This window comes from Mustelus asterias, chromosome 12 (genome assembly GCF_964213995.1).
Source record: "Mustelus asterias chromosome 12, sMusAst1.hap1.1, whole genome shotgun sequence".
Lineage (NCBI taxonomy): Eukaryota > Metazoa > Chordata > Chondrichthyes > Carcharhiniformes > Triakidae > Mustelus > Mustelus asterias.
The window spans coordinates 27,765,293-27,792,157 of NC_135812.1; the positions used below are offsets into that span (position 1 = coordinate 27,765,293).

The 26,865-nt window shown below is 44.4% G+C and overlaps 1 protein-coding gene across 1 annotated transcript in view; it reads left to right on the forward strand.

Annotated features, from left to right (window-relative positions):
* LOC144501333 (double C2-like domain-containing protein beta) overlaps nt 1–26,865 on the forward strand; it is a 297,483-nt gene that overhangs the window by 99,858 nt on the left and 170,760 nt on the right. The window contains exon 3 of the mRNA XM_078224962.1: nt 9,295–9,369. Coding sequence (XP_078081088.1) covers nt 9,295–9,369 — 75 coding nt within the window. The remainder of the gene's footprint in view (nt 1–9,294; nt 9,370–26,865) is intronic.

Here is a 26,865-nt window from a genome sequence, read left to right on the forward strand (position 1 = left end):
GCTTTTTTTTTTGGTCTGTCAACAACCCCGTTCTCAACATCGATGAATCATCAAGAAATACTGAGGCGACGTCAAGAGAGCAGAGATCCAGTATTATGGGTATCGGCTGTTTAGTCCTTTGCTTTTCATGCAGGATTTGAGCATTCTCTGGCACCAAGCGAAAGAAAATTGACCCATGTTTTTATATTAGTTTTGAATTTACGAACTACTTGATGTGTGGGACTCATTTGTGGAAGATACTGTGGTGTCTTTTCCTTCATTGCTGATATTAAATGAAACAATTGAGATGAGTTTAAAGCAGTTTTCTCAAGTTATACTCATGCCTGCATTTTCACACTCACTGGCAAATAGGTGAGACCATACATTGGGGATTGAGCTGGTCTTGTGAAATGTTTCTTCCCTACTAAAAAGATTCTTTATCCCTCCAATTCACTTCTTTTTCTCTCCCTTTCATTGAATCATAGAATCCATACAGTGCAGAAGAGGCCTTTCGGCCCATCGAGTCTACACTGACTGGAGTATCTTACCTAGGCCTCTTCCCTATCCCTGTAACTCCACACATTTCCCATGGCTAATCCATCTAACCTACACATTTTGAGACACTGAGGGGCAATTTACCATGGTCAATCAATCTAATCTGCACATCTTTGGCGTGTGGGAGGAAATCGGAGCACGCGGAGGAAACCCACGCGGACATGGAGAATGTGCAAACTCCACGCAGTCACCCAAGGCTGGATTGAACCTGGGTCCCTGGAGCTGTCAGGCAGCGGTGCTAACCACTGTGCCACCGTGTTGCTGTTAAGTTTCCTTACATTTGCTGCAGTCCTCTTCTGAAGATGATGCTTTTTATATGGGGGTAGTCCTCCACAAACATTGGCGAACCCCAGCATTTCTCCTAACTGGCTATTCCTCGCGTTTGAGTGATGCTTTATGACTACAAAGGCCCTCGGAGCTGATCTCCTTGAAGGTTGTGATGTTTTGAGCAGCCTTTTTAGGTGAAAATATCCAATTTGTTTACTGGCGGCTTAAATAATATTAAAGTCAAAGTGCTCAATACGTTTTGAGTTTGTGTTCTTTCTTCATCTGTCAATACAAAGGAATTCCTTTTCTGTGAGTGGTAAAAGACCCATTTTTGTTCCTGAAATTTTCCAATTTAAAAAGCCCAGGTATTTGTCATTCTCTCGCCAATAATGAGCAAAACTCTGGTGCGAACAGGAGACTAACCATTTCTCTGAAGCATTTAATTGGCTGATTCAATGCATTATTACGGCAGTGGGAAGCTTTGAAATATGCTTGTATAGGAGAGGTGATTATCATGCCAGAAACCAAACAATGGAGGGACACTTATCTATTGGATGTTTCCTTCCAATGTAAAATTAGCATTATTTTAATAACTTAATTCCCATAAATGCCACAGTTTTGCTTCTGGTTCTTGTTTTGGGGGGAGAAGTTTCAGAGGAGTGCAACCTATAGGAAGGTAATCTTGTGTCCACCTACAGTTACTCCCATGCTGCATTTGTTAGGTTGTGGCTGAATATCATCTCCAATTAAAGGAAAAGCCTCTATAGGCTAGGAAGATAAAAAATAAAGTCTGACTGTGGCTGAAACAGTGATGGTCTACAACCTCTCCAGTTGTATCGTTGTTTGTCACCAACAGTGTTGACCCTCGGATACTGCACAGAGAAACATGAGCAGATAGTATTCTGCCACTGCAGCTAATGGTGCGACTCCATTTCTATGTGTTCTCATCAGCAATACTGCTGAGGTATCAATGCAGCAATGAAGAGATTTAGCAATGCATTGACTGTATCAATGCTCACCAAGGCAATTTGAGTTACATGGTTAGTTAATGATGGCAAATGCAATTATTAAGACCCAAGCCAGAAACTCCAAGGTGTTTTGTGAAATTAGCTTAGGCCCTAAGTTTTACGTTTGATTTTGGCATTGGTGAGCATAAGATATTTCACTCCAGGTATGATTCAAATGATCCACTAGGAAGCTTTTATCAAACAAAGTTTATTTAAGAACACAGTTAGAATATAACAAATAAATTAGCACAAATTTTACTGATTACAAGACTTAAACATGACAAAGTATAATTCCTAACAGCTAGCTATCTCTGTTGTTCCAGTGTAAAGTGATACCCCATAGGCATACCCCCTTCAGAATTAGCACAAAAACAAGTATGCTCATGTGATGCTGAAGTTTCAGTTTTTTAACACTTCTGGACAGAAGTCCAGGCAGCAATTTTCAGAGAAGAATATATCAAAATAGCAAAGCAAACCCAGCCTATGGCAGTTCTCTGTCTCCAGACCACAGAGACAGAAAAGGATACCTCTCCCTCTGCAGCTTCCAAAGCAACAACTCTCATGCAGCAGCATCTCCAAAAAAAAGACTTATCTCCTGGTAGATTCCAGTCTCCAACTCCAGAGAGGGAAAAGAGGGCACACTCTCAACTCCACAAGCAGCATCTAAGCTTGAATATTCTGTGAAAAAGCCCAACTTCCTTGTCACATGACCATATCCGCCAATCATCCCAATCAAGCCCCACTCTGTAAAATCCCAGGGGAAAACAGCATTAGTTCAGATTAAAACCAACATACTAGCCATTAGAAACAATTATACTGCTGCAACAGCAATACAGCATGCCGGCAGACACTACAGATCCAAGTGCAAATAAAAACTGCTATAAAGGATCCTGCACAAGGACATGGCTCAAGTACATTTCTTCAAGGCATAGTATCATCACACTATGCATTGACTGTATCAACGCTTACCAAGGCGATTTGAGTTACATGGTTAGTTAACAACGGCAAATGCAATTGGACATATTCCAAATAATGGAGCTCAAATGTAAAAGTATTAACTAAAACTTTTGATAATTTAATGTTGGCCACCATTATTCAAACCTACATTATTCATTGTACTCAGAGCAATGATGATGTAATGGCACCTTTTACATTTAGGCAGCATGCACAAACTATTACTGTTGCTTCGTCATAGTGAGAATTGATGGTATTTATTTTGCTGTAATTGAATTATTTTTTAAAAAATGTCCTATTATCAAAAAGTCATATTCTGCAGACCCTGTTGTATTGTTATTGATGCATATTGACTCGAATGACCTTTGTGTCTGTCTGCTTTTGAAGGAATTTCCACATTTTCTTTCTTCATACTTTGTAGTATTCATTTCACCAAGTCGTCTTCTCCCTTTCCTCCTTCCTCACTTGTGCTGCTGTGGGCACAGATAGTTTCCTGTCCATAGCTACTGCCCGCACACATTCACTTCCCAATAGAGAATAGCTGCACCACAATCAGAGCAACCAAACTTAGGCTGATTTCCATTCTCTGTCCTAGTTCTCACACAATTCATTCAGCATAAACAAATTTCAAGTCTTGACCCTTCAGAGGTTAAATTGGTAACCCTTAAAGGGGCTTGAGGATCAATTGATTGCATTGCAGGTAACAGCACAGTGGTTAACGCTGCTGACTCTCAGCTCCAGGGACCTGGGTTCAATTCCAGCCTTGGGGACTGTCTGTGTGGAGTTTGCACGTTCTCCCGGTGTCTGTGAGAGTTTCCTCCGGGTGCTTCGGTTTCCTCCCACGCTTCAAAGCTGTGCAGGTTAGATGGATTGGCCATGTTAAATTGCTCCTTAGTATCCAAAAAATGTGTAGGTTAGGTGGATTGGCCATGGTAAATGCATGGGGTTATGGGGATTAGGCGGGTGGGTGGGGGTGTTCGATCTGGGTACGATATTCTTTTGGAGAGTCAGTGCAGACCCGATGGGCCGAATGGCCTCCTTGCACTGCAGTGATTTCTGTGGTTCTAGGATAGGATGCTGACTCGTTTGAATTATCTCTGCATACACCAGGACCAACCATGCTGACCTTTAGTTCCCTATCAGCAGATGGCCAATATTGAGAGTGCGCCGCTTCAGGTTGGTCTGCACCTGTTAATGGGGAGTTGTTTTGTTGCTGGAGCACGTGCTGGGAGCCATGATTGAAGAGCATCTGACCCGAGAAAGAGGGAGGTATGTTACAACAGGGGAGAGAGCAGACTCCCAAGTTTTTTGGAAGCTGCACTGAAGATCTTTGTGGATAGAGGTAGAAAGAAGAGGAGTCAGCTTGTACCCAGAGTTAACAGAAGGACCCAGACTGATGCTCAGAAGACAATGGGAACAAAGGTCAATGCTAGAAGTCTAGCTCCAAATACATAGACACGGTGCAGGGAGCAATATAATGATCAGGAATGAGTAATCAAGGTGTGAGTTCATCTTCAAATACCATATCTGACCAAATAGTCTTATCCACTGATGAATTCACTTCACTCCCTGCTTACCAACAATCTCTATCAATTATTCAATCCTCCATTTCATATGCTCGACCTCACACCCGGACAAATCCCTTGTTCCTTAATTAGCTATAAATTCGGTAAGTGTTGGCCAGATCGGTCGCTTCTTGTTTTCTCCACTTAATCCTTTTCACATGTGAATTGTGATTCTCCCACTGCAATGCAAGCCTTGGATACACATACACTGACAACTACCCATGTGCATTCACACGTGATGCTGTGTCTAATGGCCGATGTTACAACTTCCATTGCAGCACAAACAGCAGCTACCCAAAGTCTGAGCGCTGTAGTGCAGTGGTTTTCGACCGATGTGCCACAGCATACTGGCGTGCCGTGAGAACTGTCCAAGTGTGCCATGAAATTTTGTACAAAAGTCGTGAAATCAACTTAAAACAAACTTATTGTTTTATCTTGTGCAGCTTTCAATCCAAGCCAAATTCCAACTCTCAAAACTTGTGAAAATTAGCCATCAAAGTGAGGCATCGGCCTTTCGATTCTAAACCATGAACATTCCAAATGCAGGTGGCCAAAGGATGAAATTGAGATGACGTGATAGTTTTTACGAGTTATCGTAGAGAAACCAAACAATGGCGTTCACACGCTTTTCAATTGATAGCAAAACAAGACAAAGCAAGCTAGTAGATGCAAGGAATTGACTGCATCCACATTTCTTTGCCAGATTATTTTTTTACCCCCTGATCAAAGAAGAAATGGATCAGATTAATTCCTCTGTTAATTCAATTCATAACGTGAAAAGGCGAAATTTAAACGCCGGAACCGATTTGGGGCAATGAACAGTTAGAAATAGTTGAGTTGAAGAGATTTTGAAAAGATGTCTGTGCTCGCTGTCGAAGACGGTGTTTTCTGTGATGGATTTAAAACATTCATGCATGTCATCCTTATTTAGCATGTTGCATTCACTCATTGTATAGCAAACCTCTCTAGTAAGACCGTAACCAAAGTAAATGTGATGTTTATGAGCAATTGATTCAGCTGAAAAAAAGTGTTTGTGCCATGGAATTATTTGTCTCACTGAAGTTACTGAGAAGGTTGGGAATCATTGTGTAGTGGAAACTCAGGCTATTCTCAAGCAAGCTGATATTGCTGCCTATAAACCCAGACTGCTCCATCGTGGGTTATGGACTATAGGATGCAAAGGGGATTGTGGTCCAGAAATCCGCCTTCAAACGCATTGCCAGGATTGTTAAGGCATTACCCCTGGGAAGTGGCAATGGCCCCATGGAGCACTAACCTACTATCGTCTCTCAAGAAACACCACTCCTCCTCCCCACCCACACTATTTCCACTGGTCATTTGCTGCTGCTGTCCATGCAGATTTAGTATAGCACATAGCCAGCCAGGCCTTCTAAGCCCAGAGCTGCTTGACTGCATCCTGAAAGGCCTTCAGCTGTCGTCTCCATTGAAAGTCAACAGCCTTCCACCAGTAATTCAGCAGGCACTTGGATAGAAATGTGTAGGGGCACTAGGACAGGCCAAAGCACATGGAAGACGGTCACTAAAGGAATGCATTGGGTCGGATTTTCTGGCCGTGCTTGCCCCAAGACCGGAAAATCCTGCCTGAGGTCAACGGACCTTTCCATGCTCCGCCCCCGCCTGCTAAGATTCCCGTGGCAGGTGGGATGAGAAATTCCGCACATTGAGTTTTGTATACGGTGTGGAAAGATGTCATTTATAAATTTGGTTTGAAAAGTTTATTTTGTGATGTCTGTTATTTTTTGCGTTGTGGCCAAGGGAATGGTGGCCAGTTAGAGGCAGGTTAAGTTGTAGAACTGTTGGTGAACTGGAATTGGGGTTCATAGAATCCCTACAGTACGGAAGGAGGCCATTCGGCCCATTGAGCCTGCACCAAGAACCATCCCACCCAGGCCCTATCCCTGTAACCCCATGTATTTATCCTGTTAATCCCCCTGACACTAAGGGACAATTTAGTATGGCCAATCAACCTAACCTGCACTTCTTTGGAGTGTGGGAGGAAACCGGAGCACCCAGGGGAAACTCACGCAGACACGGGGTTACTGATATCATACTTGGGTGGTAAAGAAAGGCCTGCCAGAAAGGGACTGCCTCTTCCCTTCCTCTTTCTCCTCTCCCTCTACCTCCTCCTTCTCCACTTCCTCCTCTGCTGCTCATTGTAGAGCTGGTGGTGAGAGTTGAGCCCTCATCATGGTGAGGTTGTGGAGAATGCAGCCGACCATTATATACATTGCCACTTGCTATGCCGACAATAGCAGGGATCCTTCAGAGCAGTGCAGACAGCTGAAGTGTCGTGCCAGTGGTCTGCTCTCACATTTCATGTGGCAGCATAGCTCTCAGTACATACACATTGCGCCTGGATTGCACACCAGAGTCATCAATCATGCCATCAGCAAATAGCCTTTGTTGACCAGTAGCCACTCTTTGATTCACTGCACTGGCAAAAATGCAACTGGCGCAATGGGCTGCCACAGACTGACTGCTGCCAGGCACTGACCTGCATGATTCACTTATGGTCGTATAACAGCTGAAAATCAAAGGAGTGGAATCCCTTTCAGTTCCAGTTTGTGGTAGGGTTGACAGTGCAGTGTCCGCAGAGTAGTATCAATGGCCCCCTGCACCATGGGAATGCCTGCTTGCCTCTGGGAGCAGAGAATGAAATGGAGTTGGCTCTCATTGAACAGAGTCTCCATGACTCCCCTTAAGTCACAGTGGATGGCAAACTGAGATTTTTAAAATCACTTTAGCTCCAGCATGGAGATGCTTGAAAGTTCATCGCCGTAGTCACATTGACAGCTGCTGATAGTCCAGCCCATGCCCTGCTCCGAGGTTGTAGGGGTAGCTGTAGCAGTTGGCAGGTTTCCATCAGGACATCGTTACACAGGCTGTTGTGGCTCATTGTGATTCAGGTAGTGAGTGAACTGGTCCCTGAACACACTATGGCCTCCAGGTGGCAGCTGTTCTCCTCCTCCTCCTCCTTCAGCAGCTTGTTCTGACCTGTGTGGCCTCTGTTCGGTCTCTTCGTTGTGCTTTATTCTGAGGAAAATTCCTACTGGTGTAGTCTCGTATGGGAGCAATAGTGCATTATGGGATCTCTCAGATGTCCCAAGGGGGCGGGTTGGGTGCAGGTTTGGGAAAGGCAGGGAGGGTGGTACCTGGGTTGAAGGTGGTGTTGCTGACAGTGTAGCACTCCCTCAGGACTTGACCGGGACTGTCGCTGCCCGTTTGCTGAACGCATGGCTGGAGTGAGACTCGGACCCAGCATTTTTGTGAGTCTGAGACAGACTGAGGTTGAAGGGAAGTCTGCTACAAGAGCTTTAGCATCTGCCACATCACTCCCTGTAGACATGTGCAACCTGAGATGAATATAGAAAACAGGGCAACACTTGTAGGGTCACAGCAACAGCCAGAAGAAATCGACTGGCAACCAACATGTAATTAATCGGAATGCACTGGTGGTTTTGTTTCCTGCTGCTGATGGCATGGTCAGCTGTTTGAGGTTGAGAAAAGGGCAATGGTTGAAGTGTTGAGCTCCAAAATGGCATGCCTGGGACAAAGTCAGTGCTTTGCCCAGATTGACATCATGTGTTTGTTCCACATGTTTCCAATGAACAGCCACTGTGTGCAATAATGCCTATACCAATATGACCCCAGGCACAATTCCCCCCTCCAGTGTGCGTACATACTGCAGACACCATTGACTCTGAGAACTCATAGTGGCTCAGAAAACGGGGACTAACAAGCCCAAATTCTCTCCTTTTTCTGTTTGCATGTTTGAATAGCACACTGACTAATACAATTATTCATTGGTGAATCTTTTGTTTCATTTGAAATATTTATTTGGATGCGTAAACTATAGTACAAGCACAGGATATTTTGTATAAATGACAAAAGAAAGTTCAGCAATCCAGTAGAATTTTGGTAACTTGTAGAATTTGGGTGACCAGGATAATTTTAATACAATCTGAAATCTTGTCCTTTATGGAAAGTTTATTTCGCAGTCATTGAAGATTTTGCAAAGTACAATTATAATGGGGAGTTTATTGTAAGAATGTACTGCATAACAGTTGAAGTTAAATTCTCGTTATTATGAGTATTCTGCACATAAAAGTTATTGAGTGAGAACCATAGTCAGTAGTAGCAGTAAGCCTTAAAAATGAAAGAATAGTTCATATGAATATATTGAGAAAACCTGTTTTGAATTTTAGCTTTAAGATAGATTCTGGTCAGCAGTATTTACTTTTGCTCAGGATTTGATATTTGTCGAAAGCCACAGTTATATTTTCCCCATTAAAATGTGCAATTTGTCTTTATGTATAATTTATTAGTTTTCCTTTGATAACCAGCAGTCCACTTGAGTTTTATGTTTAATTGCGTTTCTGAAATTCTGGCAATAAAAGTAGGACAAATGTTGCATTCAAACTAGCACAATGGTAATGTTGCTGTAACCTTTCCCCATTAGCCCATTATTTGGACATCATCAACACGCCCTACACTGGATAATTTTATTTCAGCAAATCTAATTAGCGCTTATTCTCAAATAGTCAGTGTTCCACAATTCAGACTATTTTAATACCAGAGCATGGTGCTGGAAAGTAGTATCCTGTATTAAATTTATGCATTTGCATTTCCATTTCCCCAGCCTGGTTAAGATCCAGATATGATGTGGAGATGCCGGCGTTGGACTGGGGTGAACACAGTAAGAAGTCTCACAACACCAGGTTAAAGTCCAACAGGTTTATTTGGTAGCAAATACCATAAGCGCTGCTCCTTTGTCAGATCCAGATAGTCAGACATGTCTTGTGAAGATAGCATAAACAAAATACCATGAGAGGGGAGATGATTCGGGGTTCGTAACTATTACTTATTGATACGCCTGATCTATTAATTGAGGTTTGAATTTAAAGCATCAGTAATGACAATAAGTATTCTCTTTATTTTTCCTAAAGGGTCTTAAGTCAATGGACCACAATGGGCTTGCTGATCCGTATGTCAAATTACATTTACTCCCTGGAGCCAGTAAGGTAGGTTTATCCATTTAAAAGCAGAAATGTTTTTCAATTGCTTAAAATGAAAGAGTGCAGATTAATCCTATCCATTATCGTAATGTGAGACATACTTGATGGTTTCCAAATCTAATCAATGTTATTGATGAAAATCTGCCTTGTTTGGAGACTGTAAGAACTCCAATGAAATAGTTGGGTTATTCCTAATGGGCACGCACTACAAAGGTTACCTGCAGAAGAGAAGTAATTGGTACTAAATTGACAATTTAATACAGAGCTTATGGATTGGCTTTTGTGGAGGTTGAGCTGGGCACCACTTTTAACTTTGCTTTTGTACTAAAGCTGTAGCTCTGAGAACAGTGGTGCTCTGGACAGGCATTAATACTATCTGGCTGGAATTCTGATCCTCTGGCCAGGAGAGAACTCGGCAAGTGCCTGAGTACAAGTGAGACATGCTTTTCCCCCAGCAAGTCAAATGCTTAGAATGCAAGTTGCAGTGTCCACACCCTTTTATGCATTTAGATTTGACACCAGGTATGTTGTGAATTGCCCAGAGGGTTTGCAGAATCAACTGCAGACATTTTTAAACCTGATTTAACACCATACTGGAGTTGCATCTATGGAGTGTCAAACTGAAGTGTTGCGAGCCCTTCTTCAGGGAGTTTCACACCACTCCTCTCTGGAGTCAAACTGATTCATGACTTTGAATTTATACTGCAAATTTAGCATCATTGCAAAGTAAATGTCATTTCAATGTGCAGCTGAAGTTGTATGGCGTACTTTTCCAAAAACTGGCACTGAGGTGCCTTAACTACCACAAGGCATACTGGACAATAATGGACAGGGCACCCAGGATTTTCTGATGTGTAATGGCGGTGGGCAAAAAATTAATCATCAGTGGCATAGAGTGAGAAAATGTAGTCTGTTGTGCAAACAATGCTATACCATCTCTGAATGTTTGATGCTACTGGAGGTCAGAATCTCATTCCCTACTCTCAATATCACCCACTCTAAGCTTTTAAAAATTGATGACAATATTGCATTATTATTCATTTGTGCTTGTTGAAGGTTTTTTTCCGAGGTATTTTGAATGCTTGGCAAAAATTATCACGTTAATATGTGCGGGTTAGGCTGCTTGGCCATGATAAATTGCCCCTTCATGTCAGGGGGATTAGGAGGGTAAATATGTGGGGCTACAGGGATACGACAGGACCTGGATGGGATTGTTGTCGATGCAGGCTCGATGGGCCAAATGGCCACCTTCTGCACTTGGATTCTATGATTCCGTGAATAGAAATAGATACGAGCAGCTACTAAAGTGAGTTTGTACCTTGACATTTTCTGAAATATGTTGTGTGATCATCTGCCATTATTATCATTGACTTTATGAAATGCAATATACAGGGCCACATGTACATTATAGTGTTTGACTATTTCACTTATTTTCAGACTACTGTAATTGGACTTCCTATTATTGTTATCATTATCAGTAAACTCCTTTTATCTATATACCATTGATTTTAATCTAATGTCATTTATTTTCCATTATAATTCACATTGAGAATGAATGCGCAGTCATGTGCAATGGAACTGTACTTGTGTAATAAAAATCATGCTTCTTTGACTTTTTGTTCATACCAGAACTGAAGGAAGCAATTCATCCGGGCTGGCGCGGTAGGGCAGTGGTTAGCACTGCTGCCTCACAGCGTCAGGGACCGGGGATCACTTCCAGCCTCGGGTCACTGCCTGTGTGGAATTTGCACATTCTCCCGTGTCAGCGTGGGTTTCCTCCGGGTGCTCCGGTTTCCTCCCACAGTCCAAAGATGTGTAAGTTAGGTTGATTGGCCATGATAAATTGTCCCTTAGTGTCAAAAGATTAGCAGGGTAAATACGTGGGGTTATGGGAATAGGGCCTGGGTGGGATTGTGGTCGGTGCAGACTCGATGGGCCGAATGGACACCACCTACACTGTAGGCATTCTTCTATAAAGAGAATTGTATCCCTATTGTAGGTAAGTGTGGCTTATTGTCTAATACATCACAGGGGAGGCAGACATTTATCAGAAGTTTATACTTAAACAAAGATTTCCGATCTGGGTACGAATCAGAAAGGAACACTGTGGTCCAGGCATTGTGTCTACCTGTGTTGTACACAAGGAAATCCCAACAAATCTCCTCATGTCAGGTCTCATTTGTCATTCAGACTGAGCTTACAGTATGTAATTCGACAGATTAATGCAATTAGAGAGAAACATGCCTGCCATGGCTTTAAAGTGTATAGTAGCTTTCAGTAGGAAGCCATTCTCCATCAATCGCTCAGTGTCGTGCACCACAAGGATGGATCGACAATCTGTTTGCAGCACAGGATTTCCCAAAGCAGCAACGAAGGTGTTGCAAGAAGAGGTTTTTGCACAAACTATTCTGTTTGGCCCTCCGAGGCATTCTGTTCCGCAGTACATCTGAACACATGAATTAGGAGCAGGCCAAACAGCCCCTCGAGCCTGCTCCGCCATTCAGTTATATTATGGCCGATCTGATTGTGGACTCAGTTCCATTTTCCAGCTTGTTCCTCATAACCCTTTGACTCCCTTTTTGGTCAAAAATCTATCTAATTCTGCAATGGATATATCCAATGACCCTCCCTCCACTGCTCTCTGGGGAAGAGAATTCTACAGGTGAACAACACCGAGAAAAGAATTCTCCTTATCTCAGTCTTAAATGGGAGACCTCTAATTTTTAAACTGCATCCCCTCGTTCTAGGACTCCCAGAAGGGAAAAGGTCCTCTCAGCATTCAGCCTATCAAGCCTCCTCAGGATCTTTTATGTTTCAATAAGATTGCCTCTCATTCTAATGAAATCCCAAGGGCAGAGGCCCAACCTGCCCTCATAAGATGACCCTTTCGGCTCAGGGATCAGTTGAGTGAGCCTTCTCTGAACTGCTTCTAATGAAATTATATATTTTCTTAAGTAATGAAACCTAAACCGTCCACAGTTCTCCAGATGCGGTCTAACTAAGGCTCTGCACAGCTTCAACAACACTTCCCTACTTTTATATTCCATTGCTCTTGCAATAAACACCATTTGCCTTCCTAATCACTTGCTGCACCTGTGTATCAACTTTGCTTGTGATTCATGTACCAGGATATCCTGATCCCTCTAGCACTGAGTTCTACATCTCAGTCCACATGAATAATATACTGCTCTTCTATTCTCCATGCCAAAGTCAACAAGTTCACATTTTCCCACATTATGCTGTTGTTAAATTTTTGCCCTCTCACTTAATCTATCTAAATCCCTCTGTGGACACTTTACCTCCTCTTGACAACTTAATTTCCTCACTATCTTTGTGTCACCAGCAAATGTAGTTACTATCCATACAGTCCCTTCATTCAAGTCATTGATATAGATGTAAAAAGCTGAGGCTCCAACACTGATCCCTCTGGCCCTCCACTAGTAACACCAGTCTGGGAAGAGATAACTCTGGGTCAATCCTATTTTTATTGTTCTGAGGACTTGCCTCCAGAAATGAAAAAAATCTCAGAACCTTAGAAAATTAACAGTCATTATCAGTAAATGAGTAATAGAATCATACAGCGCAGAAGCGGCCCTTCAGCCCATCGAGTCTGCACCAACACATTAGAAACACCTGAACTCCCTCCTAATCCCATCTGCCAGCACTTGGCCCATAGCCCTGAATGTTATGATGTGCCAAGTGCTCATCCAGATACCTTTTAAAGGATGTGAGGCAACCCACCTCCATCACCCTCCCAGGCAGTGCAGTCCAGACTGTCACCACCCCCTGGGTAAAAAGGTTTTCCTGACATCCCCCCCCCCCCACCCCCCCACTAAGCCTTCTGTCCCTCACCTTGAACCTATGTCCCCTCATGACTGACCCTTCAACTAAGGGGAACAGCTGCTCTTTATCCACTCTGTCCATGTCTCTCATCATCTTGTACACTTTGATCAGGTCACCTCTGTCTTTTCTGCTCCCACGGAAACAACCCAAGCCCATCTAATCTCTCTTCATAACTTAAATGTTCCATCCCAGGCAGCATCCTGGTGAATCTCCTCTGTACCCTCTCCAGTGCAATCACATCCTTCCTATAATGTGGCGACCAGAACTGCACGCAGTACTCTAGCTGTGGTCTCACCAAAGTTTGATGCAACTCCAACATGACTTCCCTACTTTTGTAATGTCTGCCACGATTTATAAAGACAAGTGACCTTCACCACCCTACTAACATGCCCTTCTGCCTTCAGAGATCTGTGGTCAAACACGCCAAGGTCCCTTTGTTCCACAGAACTTCCTAGTGTTCTATTCATTGAGTACAGTCTTGTCAAATTACTCCTTTTAAAGTGTGTCATCGCTCACTTTTCAGGGTTAAATTCCATCTGCCGCTTATCTGCCCATTTGACCATTCCATCTATATCTTCTTGTAGCCCAAGACATTCCGCCTCACTGTTAACCACCCGTCCAATCTTTGTGTCATCTGCAAACTTATGAATCCTACCCCCCATGTAGTCATCAATGTCATTTATATAAATGACGAATAATAGTGGGCCCAACACAGATCCCTGTGGTGCGCCACTGGACACTGGCTTCCAGTCACTAAAGCAGCCTTCTGTCATCACCCTCTGGCTCTTACTGCTGAACCAATTTGAATCCACTTTATCAAATTACCCTGTATCCCATGTGAATTTACCTTCTGTACAAGTCTCCCATGTGGGACCTTGTTAAAGGCTTTGCTGAAATCCATATAAACTACATCGACTGCACCACCTTCGTCTACACACCTGGTCACCACCTCAAACATGTTAGGCACGACCTCCCTCTGATGAAGGCACGCTGACTATCCCTGATTAAGTTTTGCCCCTCCAAGTGGAGATAGATGCTCTCCCTCAAAAGTTTCTCTAATAGTTTCCCTACCACTAACGTGTGACTCACTGGTCTGTAATATTGCCACAAACTGTGCAATCCCATACAGTGGGTGAAATTCTTCCATTTTTGAGATTTAAGTGATGTGGCAGAGGTGGGAATTTTTTTGTATTCATTCGTGGGATATGGGCATCACTGGCTGGCCAGCATTTATTGCCCACCCCTAGTTGCCCGAGGGCAGTTGAGAGTCAACCACATTGCTGTGGTTCTGGAGTCACGTGTAGTCCAGACCAGGTAAGGACGGCAGATTTCCTCCCCTAAAGGACATTGGTGAACCAGATGGGGTTTTCCAACAATTGACAATGGTTTCATGGTCATCAGTAGATTCTTAACTCCAGATATGTTTTGTTGGATTCAAATTCCACCATCTGTCATGGTGGGATTCGAACCTAGGTCCCCAGAACATCAGCTGAATTTCTGGATTAATAGTCTAGTGATCAACCACTCGGTTATTGCCTCCCCATGTAGGGTATTTCCTGCTGTGGAAAACATGCCAAATCTTCCAGCCCCAGCCTCATTAATTACAAACCCGGGTGTTTTACATGGTATTCAGTGGCGGGGCAGGCCTGGCTGTGCCGTTGCGTCTGGGTGCCAAGTTGAAAAAGCATCCAGCATCACAGACCCACTACTGAAGAAAGAAAGTAGATGTCTGAGACCAGAAGATGTACCTATTCGAACAAAACTGTTTCCCCAGGAGCATTCTGAGGTTGGAGGATGGATCCCCTTCCCTTGGGAAGATTCACCTGCAGATGTTCCCCCGACCCACTGCTGTGGTGTTTCAAGGTCCAGGTGTACATCCCTCTGGGGAGGCGGGTGAATAGTCAAGGTTATTTGGCTTGGGCTACAAGCCTGCTAATTATATTTAAAGTGGTGGCTTTGAATAGGCTTCGGTTCTATCCCGTTCGGGGCCGGCAGCGCAGCCTGGGCAGGTCACAGTGGGCTTGGTTCCCGCTTGGGCCTGGAGAAACCACCCCCCCCCCCCCCCCCCCCCCCCCCGCCCCTCCAAATTTTTTAAGAGGTGCGGAACTTCAAAATGTTGTTATGTGGAGATACCTGGGTGCACTTTTATAAGGAACACAAAGTTAGCATGCAGATACGGCAAGCAATTAGGAAGGTTAATGACATATTAACCTTTATTACCGGGGGGCAGGGAGGGTTTTGAGTAGATGATAACAAAGTCTTGCAGCAATTGTATGGGGCTTTGTTGAGACAATGCCTAAGCACGAAGTGCAGTTTTCACCACCATATGCAAGGAAGGATATGTTTGCATTGAAGGTGATACAGTAAAGGTTCACAGGATTATATCATGGGATGAGAGGTTGAGTAAGTTAAATCTACACTTTTGGAGTTTAGAAGAATGAGAGATGATCTCATTGAATTTGGTGGAGCATGGCAATGTAGATAGTGAGAGGTTGTTTCACCTTTTCTGATGCAGAGGAGACACTGGTGGCGGGGGGGATGGAGTTTTCCCGCTCTGCCTGCCATGGGAATCGTAGCGGGTGGGGTGGGGGGGGTGTTGGTGGCCGACCATGCAAAGGTCTGTTGACATCAGGCAGGATTTTCCGGTTTTGGGGTGAGTGAGGCTGGAAAATCCTGTCCACTTTGTCACTCAGAGCATTGTGAATGTTTGGAATTCTCTACCCCGGGGGGGTTATGGATGGTCAGTTGTTGCAGATATTCAAGACTTGGCTTTTGGTCTTTCGGGGAATTAAGGGATTATGGGAAGCGGGTGGGCAAAGTTTTGAAGTAGGAGATCAGCCATGATCATATAGAATGGCTCATGGGGCTGTATGATCTGCTTCTATTATTGAAGTTCTTATGTTCTTAACATGGCTCAAAATATAACATAGTTCCCATCACTTAAAAATGCATTTAAAATGGACAGTCACCTGATATTGGTCAAAAAGAGAGAATCATTATGCATTTGTATTAACATTTCAACATTTCCGGTTGAAGTACTCTGTTTGTTTATTTTTGACAGAAGCAATTGTAATCATTAGTCCACTTAGCCAGCATTCAGACCACCAGTCTGTCTCTAGGCATTCTCACTATATTAGATCATATTAGAACAGGAATGTTAGCTACTCGGCGATGATTTTGCTCACTTCCTCAGTCCGGGTTAAAGCAGTGGAGTTATATGAACAGGCACCATTTGAAATTAATGTCAATGAAAAGGTTAACATGCACAAAATACAAAGCCACCAAGATTATAACTCTGCATTATTTCCAGCATAACAATAGACTCTTCAGCCCAAAAGATTTGTGCTGTGCTCCACATGAACCTCCTTCATCTAACTGCACAAACATATCTTGGTGGCACAGTGGTTAGCACTGCTGCCTCTCAGCACCAGGGACCAGGATTCAATTCCAGCCTTGGGTGATTATCCGTGTGGAGTTTGTATGTTCTCCCCGTGTCTGTGTGGGTTTCCTCCGGGTGCTTGGGTTTCCTCCCACAGTCCAAAGATCTGCAGAGTAGGTGGATTGGCCATGCTGAATTGCCCTTTAGTGTCCCAAAATGTGCAGGTTATGGGGATTAGTGGGATAAATACGTGGGTTACAGGGGGGTGGATAAGTTGCCCTGTTGGAGAGTTTGCGCAGACTTGATGGGCCGAATGACCTCTTCCTGCACTGTAGGGATTTTGTGTTTTTTTAATGTGCTTATGTAGCTTTCCCTTCAATGTTCTTAAGTTATTCTTAACTACTCCTTGTTGTAGCAAAGCCCACATTGAGTCTTTTTCTCCTGAATTCCCTGCTCGATGTTAGTGGCTTCTCTTTTATTTATGGCCCCTAGTTCCTGTCTCCGCTGCAAATGCAAACATTTTTCTAAAGTCCACCCTATCAAATAATTTTGTAATTTGAAAGACCTCCATCATGTCATTCCTCTGTCTTCACTTCACAAACAAGAGGCCCATGCCAGCTCAAATTTTTCTAATCTGTATAACCTCTCAGTTTTGATAGCAATCCAGGAATTACATTTTGTGATTTCTCCGGTGCCTGCATATCCTGTTTTTGGTATGGATAGTAAGAAGTTTAACAACACCAGGTTAAAGTCCAATAGGTTTATTTGGTCACCAAATAAACCTGTTGGACTTTAACCTGGTGTTGTTAAACTTCTTACTGTGTTTACCCCAGTCCAACGCCGGCGTCTCCACATTTTGACATGGATACCAGAACTGTTCTCAGACTGTGATCCTATTATTCTATGAGATTAATGATCGATATGGTATGAAATTAGGACCAATAACCAAATTACTGCTTGAGTGAATGACAGTAAAATGATTGTTTAATATAATTGTTTTCATTTGTGGTTGGACAACTACTCCAGAAAATAACCAGTTACATAAATGGTCTAAATTTAGTAGCTTTAATAAATTATATCCAGTTTTGAAACAGTAATGGTACATTTGACTCATAGGGCATATTTGTTTGTTTGATGTAATATTTTTTGGTTCAAGCATGTCTTTTGGAAATCAGTCAAACCTACATTAAAAATAGGAAAGGCATAACCTGGAGCATATTAATTATGATCTAAAGTGTAGAGTGAAAGGTGTAGACTGGCATGACATTTTACACAATTGTTGGCTCAACCCCTTGTTGTCACCTGATATTCAGACTTCCCGTTCTTTCATTGGAAATTGTTATAAATATGTGTCTTTTCATTTTTGTGCCTCTACCCTGTGTGACAGTAACGCTCATCGTAAAGATTCACAAAGGTTAAACTGGCTATTGCGTACAATGGAAAAATCCTGTTCGTGTGCGTGTCCACTATAAATGGCAGGGGTTGCATTTCAATTAGTGCCTGGACTTCAATTAATTCGAGGGGAGCCAATAGCCATCTGTTTCACATTCAGGATCAGCCAGGATAACCGAGCGGTCTAAGGCGCCAGACTTGAGCAGCGTGGTTCTTTCCCTTGTGGAGTCCTGATTAGTTCTGGTCCCTTTCTAGGGTAGTGGGTTCAAATCCCACTCCTGACATTTGGGGCACAGTGGTTAGCACTGCTGCCTCACAGCGCCAGGGACCCCGGTTCGATTCCCGGCTTGGGTCACCATCTGTGTGGAGCTTGCACGTTCTCCCCGTGTCTGCGAGAGTTTCCACCGGGTGCTCCGGTTTCCTCCCACAGTCCAAAAACGTGCTGGTTAGGTGCATTGCTAAATTCTCCTTCAGTGTACCTGAACAGGCACCAGAGTGTGGCAACTAGGGATTTTCACAGTAACTTCATTGCAGTGTTAATGTAAGCCTACTTGTGATACTAATAAATAAAATTTACTTTGGAGAATTGATACTTCCACATCACCGCCCCAGCTTATTAACACAAACATGCACACACACGCGCACAGTTTATTATATTAGGAAATGAGTTCTTTGTGAACTCACAGAATAAGTGCATAAAGAGGTTGTGGGTGGATTTTCCACCCCTGTCTTCAGTGGGTGGGAATGACGGTGAAGGCAGAGAATCGAGGTTGAGTCCCAAAACAACTTCCAAGCTGGTGGGATTTCCTCGCTTGATTGTCCCCGCCAGTGACATACCGGGATTCCCACCATGCAATGACGTGAACCCTTTATAATGCATTAACATATATTTAGCAGGCTTCTCGCTGTAACACCTGCACCCCACCCCATGTACGAACGTTTCCCCACCCCACCAGCATGACTTTTTAATTTGATTTATTATTGTCACATGTATTAGTATATAGTGAAAAGTATTGTTTCTTGCGTGCTACACAGATAAAGCATACTGTACATAGAGAAGGAAAGGAGAGAGTGCAGAATGTAGTGTTACAGTCATAGCTAGGGTGTAAAGAAAGATCAACTTAGTGCGAGGTAGGTCCATTCAAAAGTCTGACAGCAGCAGGGAAGAAACTGTTCTTGAGTTGGTTGGTACGTGTCCTCAGACTTTTGTATCTCTTTCCCGACGGAAGAAGGTGGAACAGAGTATGTCCGGGTGCGTAGGGTCTTTGATTATGTCGCGCCCGTGGAGTTTACAATAGGTTTTGAAAAACTGGGAACTGGCGAACCCAAGCCATGGGGTGCAGAGGTAAGTACAGCGCCCAAGGGAATGCGGGCCATTCTCGGGCAGTGCACTGGCACTGCCCCTGGGCAGGGGGCACTGCTGGGGTAGGCTTCCACTGGGGAGGTTCAGGGTGGGGGTGGGGAGTGGGGGGTTGTTTTCTTGTCCATGGAGAGTCGGCTTGCAGATGGGGTGGGAAAACCCAGTAAGGCAGCTGGCAGGCTGCTGGGGACAATACTTTGGGAAAGAAAATCAGAAAATTCTGCCCAGTGTGTGCAAAGACCAAAGAAACTGGAATTGATTACTCAAGCCACAGGAAATTATTAATATCTCTGATTTTCTCCACCCTCGCCTTGTTTGTCAACTTGATATAAATTACTAATAAACTACAACATTGGTTTACTACTGTTTACTACCGGTACCTATGCTGCTATGGAGCAAATAGCATATCCTTGGTCCCTGTTGTGTGATGTGCTGGCTAAAATTGGAGGGAAGCAACTATCTGGGAGAGTTGTAGGACTGGAGGAGATTACAGGGACAAGGAAAGATGAGGCCATGGAGGGAGTTGAAAACAAGGACGAGAATTCTAAAATCAATGCATCGCTTAACTGAGAGTCACTGAAGGCCAGCGAGGAGCAGGGTTATGGGTGAATGGGTTACAAAAGGTGGTCATCCATCATCTACCAAAATAATTTGCCCTAAATGTCTGATGATTTATTACACATATTATTATACGACTAAAATGTTAAGATAATTGGATGAAAAACAATTTAATTATTAAACAACGCCAGCAGCCCATTATGGGCAATATAAATGGATACTGATAACAAAAAGAATACATACAAGGAGGGAAATGTTTGCGCATTTTAACTAAGCTTAAGAATGTAACAAAACAAATATTAGCAGACAATTCTTGTATATAAATGAAAAGCCATTGACCTTTCGGTTGGTAAAATGAATCAAATTGTGTGGCAGTCCCTCCACTCGTCAGTTATTAGAACGTGATGTTGGCCATTTCTGCTGCAATCACAAACCAATTCATATTAAAGTTCAGGTCACGTCGGATAATTCACTACCCATTATTTTGTGGCACAGCAAGAAAGGTTAAATTCATGGAAGGGAAACAAATGTTAAAGGTTTAGGGGGTGTAATTAGTCACAGCTTTTAGTGCAAAATGGCTGGATAGTGAATCAGCAGGCCACTTTATGCTGCGTGTGATTTTTCTTTCTGTTAAAGTCTGTGGGAAAGTAAATGCAAAATGTGCCATCAATATATTGTCAGCCCTTTTTGCACTTTCCACTGTTCAGCAATCAGCCCTTTTCATGTTCCTGATTTTGGCCAGTTACGCACCTTATTGGTAAAGGGAAGCTGACCACTGAAATACTGAGCAAGGTTTATGAAGAAACATGAACTATTTTAAATGTCTATCTTGCAATCAACGACTCCGTAGGACTGAATAATTTTCCTGAGTTGTTCTTCCTGAGTTAATTCATATCCTAGTATCTAAGTATCACTCAGGTGTTTGTCGTTCAGTGGGACTGTTGTTTATGGAGAGCAGTGTTTCCGCTATGTTTAACCAGTCAAGCGAACATCCATAAAGTTTCTTCAGAGCTCATTAAATTTACTTGCTCAAAATGCGAGCATGGTGGCAAAGTAGTTAACACAGCACCAGGGACCCGGGTTCGATTCCGGCCTTAAGTGACTGTCTGCGTGGAGCCTGCACGTTCTCCCCCGTGTCTGCGCAGGTTTCCTCTGGGTGCTCCGGTTTCCTCCCACAGTTGAAAGATGTGCAGGTTCGGGGGATTGGCCATGCTAAATTGCCCCTTGATGCCCAAAGATATGTAGGTTATGTGGATTAGCCATGGTAAATGCATGGGGTTATGGGGATAGGTGGCGGGCCTTGGTAAGAGTCGGTGCAGACTCAATGGGCCAAATGGCCTCCTTGTGCCCTGTCGGGATTCTATGAATTATGGGATGATAAGGGAATATAGCTGGAAATACAAAATAGGCAGATATTTTACACAGAGGGTGGTGGGTGCCTGGAACTCGTTGCCGGGGGAGGTAGTGGAAGCGGATAGGATAGTGACTTTTAAGGGGCATCTTGACAAATACATGAATAGGATGGGAATAGAGGGATATGGTCCCCGGAAGGGTAGGGGGTTTTAGTTAAATCAGGCAGCATGGTCGGTGCAGGCTTGGAGGGCCGAAGAGCCTGTTCCTGTGCTGTAATTTTCTTTCTTCTTTGCGAGGGGCAAGGTTTAAAGGAGATGTATGAGATCAAAACAATCGCCAGAAAATAAATTTGAGCGCATTTTGCTGAAGCAACTTGAACAGCAGAACTACGTTTCTAATATTGCATTGTATCTGTACCAGTTACAGGGGCAGCACGGTGACACCGTGGTTAGCACTGCTGTCTCTCAGTGCCTGGAACCCGGGTTTGATTCCCGGCTTGGGTCGCCGTCTGTATGGAGTTTGCGCATTCTCCACGTGTCTACATGGGTTTCCTCCGGGTGCTCCAGTTTCCGCCCACATTCTGAATGACGTGCTGGTTAGTGTATTGACCCGAACAGGTCCCGGAATGTAGTCACTCGGGGAATTTCACAGTAACTTCATTGCAGTGTTACTGTAAGCCTTACTTGTGACTAATAAATAAACTTTCACTTTATTTTTGCAATGAGGTTCGGACCAGTAAAATCTCGCCAGTGTTAATCCTGAATGAATGATCTGGTTTTCTCGAAGTGTTTGAACCTTGACTGAGGCAGCACTAATATCACCCCACAGTGTTATTGAATTAAAGATTCGAATCAATGAAGACGACACATTGCTTTTTCATCTGGACTGACAGACCAGGCGCAATACTTATGGACAAGCAGCATCTATGTGTGAGGCAGAGGTGTGTAAAATTATGAACCTCTTAGTCGCAACACACGCATCGCGTGATCTGGCCAAGGAAACAGATGAGCCGCAGAAAGGAATCTCAGGAGGGCGGGGGCAGGAGTGTACAGCCTGAATTAAGACCTGCACTTGGTGATAATTAGTTATGAAGTCTCAGTGTATGAACTGACGCAGATGCAGCATCAGATTGAGCGTAAGCTATCTATGATGGAGTCACAGTACAAGGATGGCGTGAGTCATCAGTTAATGGGGGAATTGTTGATTTTCAATAAAATATAGATAGACTGAATAACAAATTGTTCTGGAATTGAGTATGAAGGCTAACCAATTTATTTTTTTCAATAAGAGCTTAATCTGATTCATCCTTGTAAAGACTCCATACAATACATGTTTTGTATTCATACATTTAGACTTTACCGTATATAGCTTACCTTGCTGGACTTTAGAATTTTATTTTTTGTCAATTCACTCTCAGAAATAATGGATAAAATTGAAACTTTTCCATTTGTGATGAAAGTAAATAATACCTTGCCAGCAATCGATGAGGAACATTCTGAATTTCTTTAGCAGAATCTCTCCTTTGCATCCTCAATTTGTGGTCTCCAAGTATAACTGTAAACTCCCAACTGAGATGAATTTGATGAGATAGACTCGTATATGAGCATGAAAAAGCATATTCTATTTTTAGATTTGTCCAAGAATGAAAAGACCATGGGCAGAATTCTCCAAAAGAAATTCTGGGCGTGATCTTATGGCATCGTCCCGCCCAGCTTTCGGCGAGATGAGCTGGCAAGATCAGGCGGGAGGTGAAAATCAGAAATGTGCCCGGTTTTTCGCCACCCCTGATCGTACTGGCCCCATTTTGTCAGCAAAATTGGCTTCCAGATTTAAATATTAATGACATGCTTTCCCCCCCACGTGGCCATTGCGCCAGACCTCCATTGGTGGAGACCTGTAGTGATTCTTGCTGTTATCGCACTGTGCCTGGAGGCCGGAGAATCCTGTGCGTTGGGATCTGAACGGGCCATGCATATTGTAATGTTACTTTAAATATGCTAATCGGACTCTCATCATTTCTGGGAGCGGTCTGGTTTGCACCATTTAGAAAGGGGCTGGGAGAATTGCAAACCGTTGTGCGCCCCCCCGCCTTCAACCACACACACAGTAACTGTTGTGGGTAAGGTCAAAGTTCCAGTAGACACAGTGTGCACCATAAGGGGAAGAATGCTGGGTTTAGTGCAAAAAGGCAACGGCACAAGAATAAATTGCATTTATGAAGAACATCTAAAATAAAGTAAAATGTGGCAAGGCTATTCATCGGAATCTGGCAAGGCAACTTGTGGGTTTATAAAGAGAATGGAAAGGAGAGACTAGGTGGGGCTTGGTCAATGAGAAGGGTTTTAAAGGGAGCCTCAGATGAGAAGGCGGGGGAACAGGCGCGGCAGTTTGAGGGAATTCAACAGCATGGTGAATGGCCGGGTGAACTGATAGTGAAGGGGAGGAAGGAAAGGAATAGAGTTTCCGAGGTCTGTGACCTGATGCTGTGTTCCTGAAAATCGCTATTTCTGCCTGAAAATCATGCGAGGCAGATGTGCAAACTCCAATTGAAAAGGTTATTGGCTTTTGATTTTTTTTTTGAGTGCCTCAAGACCTTTGCAAACCCTTCACTCCTTTGGCATCTTGGCACAACCCCCAACATCTAGTTTTCTGAATACTCTTCTGGGAACAGTCAAGGTGAGGTGGGACAAGGGGAATAACCTCACTCCTGTCTTTTTGTACTTTAACTTACTCCAGGCATAGGATCAAGAATGCTGAGGAAATTGTGGTATTGTGTATTGAGAAGGCCTCCATCCCTGTTTAATCCTCATTCCGCCTGATTCCCTTGATGCTGTGATGAGAAATTTTACTTCCAAAATTTCCAATGGTATAAAAGCGAGGCTTTGAAAAATGTTTTTGAAACATTAAAAGGACAAAAACCATCATCAGTGCTGGAAAGGAGACATGAAAACCAAAAGCTCTGTTGCCGTGCAGCATGGTTCCGACGCAGTCGGTGTGGTGAACCATCGTTGGTTCCCACTGGATAGTGCTGAGCCAGGGGCTGGCCAGGACTACAAGGATGTACATATGTTACTGTTGGATTGTGCTATTGTTGCTGTTGGGTTAGGGTGGGGTCGTTACACCTTTGTATGATAGTGTTGTGGCACATCCCAGTCGGGCTCCGCCTCCTGGGAGAGGTATAAGAGTCCCTGCTCTGGCCGGGACCCCTCCAGTCTGGGATAGTGTACTTAAGTTCTGGTAGCTTCATTAATAGTAAATAAAAGCCTTCATTTACTGAAGCTTCGAGCCTCGTGTCTAAATTGATGTGCATCAATTTTATTTACTATTATTAAACTCTCGACGGAGAAAAAAAAAAGAGAGAGAGTATGGAGCAAATTCTCAAGCCAGAACGCCTGACGCTAGATCCACGTGCGGTGGGCGCTTCTAACACCTTCGACCACTGGCTGAAGTGTTTCGAAGACTACCTGGCAGCCTCCGCAGCGGTCACCACAGATGATGACAGACTCCGGGTCCTCCATGCGAGGGTAAGCGACACAGTCTACCTCGCGATCCGTGCGGCCACTAATTACCCTAAGGCCCTCGAGCTTCTAAAGAAGCGCTATACAAAACCACCTAACGAGATACACGCTCGTTACCTCCTAGCCACTCGACGACGGCAGTCGGGCGAAACGATGGAGGACTATGCCAATGAGCTCTTACAGCTAGCCAGAGGCTGTGACTGCAAAGCTGTGTCGGCTGAGCAGAGCATGTACGACCTCGCCCGAGATGCGTTTGTGGCCGGGGTCGGATCGTCGTACATTCGACTTAAACTGTTGGAGAAGGGTAACCTTAATCTTACCCAGGCCATCGAGTTAGCAGAGATGCTCGAGTCGGCTTCAAAGAGCTTAGTCTTATATCCAGAGGACCACGTGGAGACAACGTGGCAGGAGCAGTCGCAAATCCCTCCTCGCCCCTCGGGTTCGAAATGCTGTGTAATGGCGTGCTCCCATTCGGGCCAGACGACGGCTGCAGCTCCGTGCGGCCCGCGGTGCTACTTCTGTGGAGGAGCAAAACATACCCGGCAAAAGTGTCCTGCTAAAGCTGTATTGTGCACCGCATGCGGTAAAAAAGGGCATTATGCAAAGGTGTGCCAATCGAAACCCAGGAACGGCAGTGCGGCCTGCGATTCTTCGGAGCTGGGATCATCATCGTCGAAGTCGTCGCGGGGTTCATCCACGTGCAAGGCCAGGACGACGCCATTACGGTCGATGGAGTCGGAGGAGTATGACCACCAGGGGTCGCGGAGTTTGGCGCCCTCACCCACGTGCGATTCATGGGGGCAGCCATGTTGGTCGACACTGTCCACGAACGACTAGCAGGGGTCCTCCGCATCGATTTCAGCTGCCTGCAGTGGCGTTCATGAACCAACGGTGGCGTCGATCATCCTGGACCAGGCCAAGCCTCATAGACTCGGTCGTTCAATGATGAATATCCAGGTAAACAATCATGTGCTTTATTGTCTGTTTGATAGCGGGAGCACTGAGAGCTTTATCCACCCAGACGCTGTGAAGAGGTGTGGACTCCAGATTCAACCTGCCAAACAGACAATCTCTATGGCATCAAGGTCCCGGTCTGTTGCCGTGCTAGGGAGTTGCGTGGTAACCTTGAAAGTACAAGGCACAGTTTACGAGCGCTTCAAGCTCCTTGTGTTGCCGTATCTTTGCGCGCCAATACTTCTCGGACTAAACTTCATGGTCCACTTGAGTGTAATCCTACAGTACGGTGGGCCACTCCCTTCACTGGCAGTGGGAAAACAGCAGCAGCCTCCAAATTGCCCAACGCGCCCCGCCTGCAACCTCTCGACGTTAAAGATCACCACTCCCTCCTTGTTTCAGAATCTGGTACCAGGCTGCAAGCCCATCGCGACTAAAAGTAGGCGTTACAGCACTGAGGATCGGATCTTCATTAGATCTGAGGTTCAGCGGCTCCTCAAAGAAGGGATCATACAACCCAGTGTTAGTCCGTGGAGAGCACAGGTTGTGGTGGTCAAGAGCGGGAACAAACCCCGGATGGTCATTGACTACAGTCAGACCATTAACCGATATACGCAGCTGGATTCGTATCCTCTCCCGCGCATATCTGATATGGTCAATCAGATTGCGCAGTACCGGGTGTTCTCCACCATAGACCTCAAGTCCGCCTACCACCAACTCCCCATTCGCCCAGAGGACTGACGATACACGGCTTTTGAGGCGGATGGTCACTTGTATCATTTTCTCAGGGTTCCCTTTGGTGTCACCAATGGGGTCTCGGTCTTCCAGCGTGCTATGGACCGAATGGTGGACCAGAACGGGCTGCGGGCTACCTTCCCGTACCTGGATAATGTCACCATCTGTGGCCATGATCAGCAGGACCATGACACAAACCTCCTGAACTTCTTACGCACTGCATCTCGCCTGAACTTGACCTACAACAGGGAGAAGTGTGTGTTTCGTACGCGCCGCTTAGCCATCCTAGGATACGTGGTGGAAAACGGAGTCATTGGCCCTGATCCAGACCGTATGCGCCCCCTTGCTGAACTTCCCTTGCCTGCTAGTGCAAAAGCACTGAGAAGATGCCTAGGCTTCTTCTCTTATTA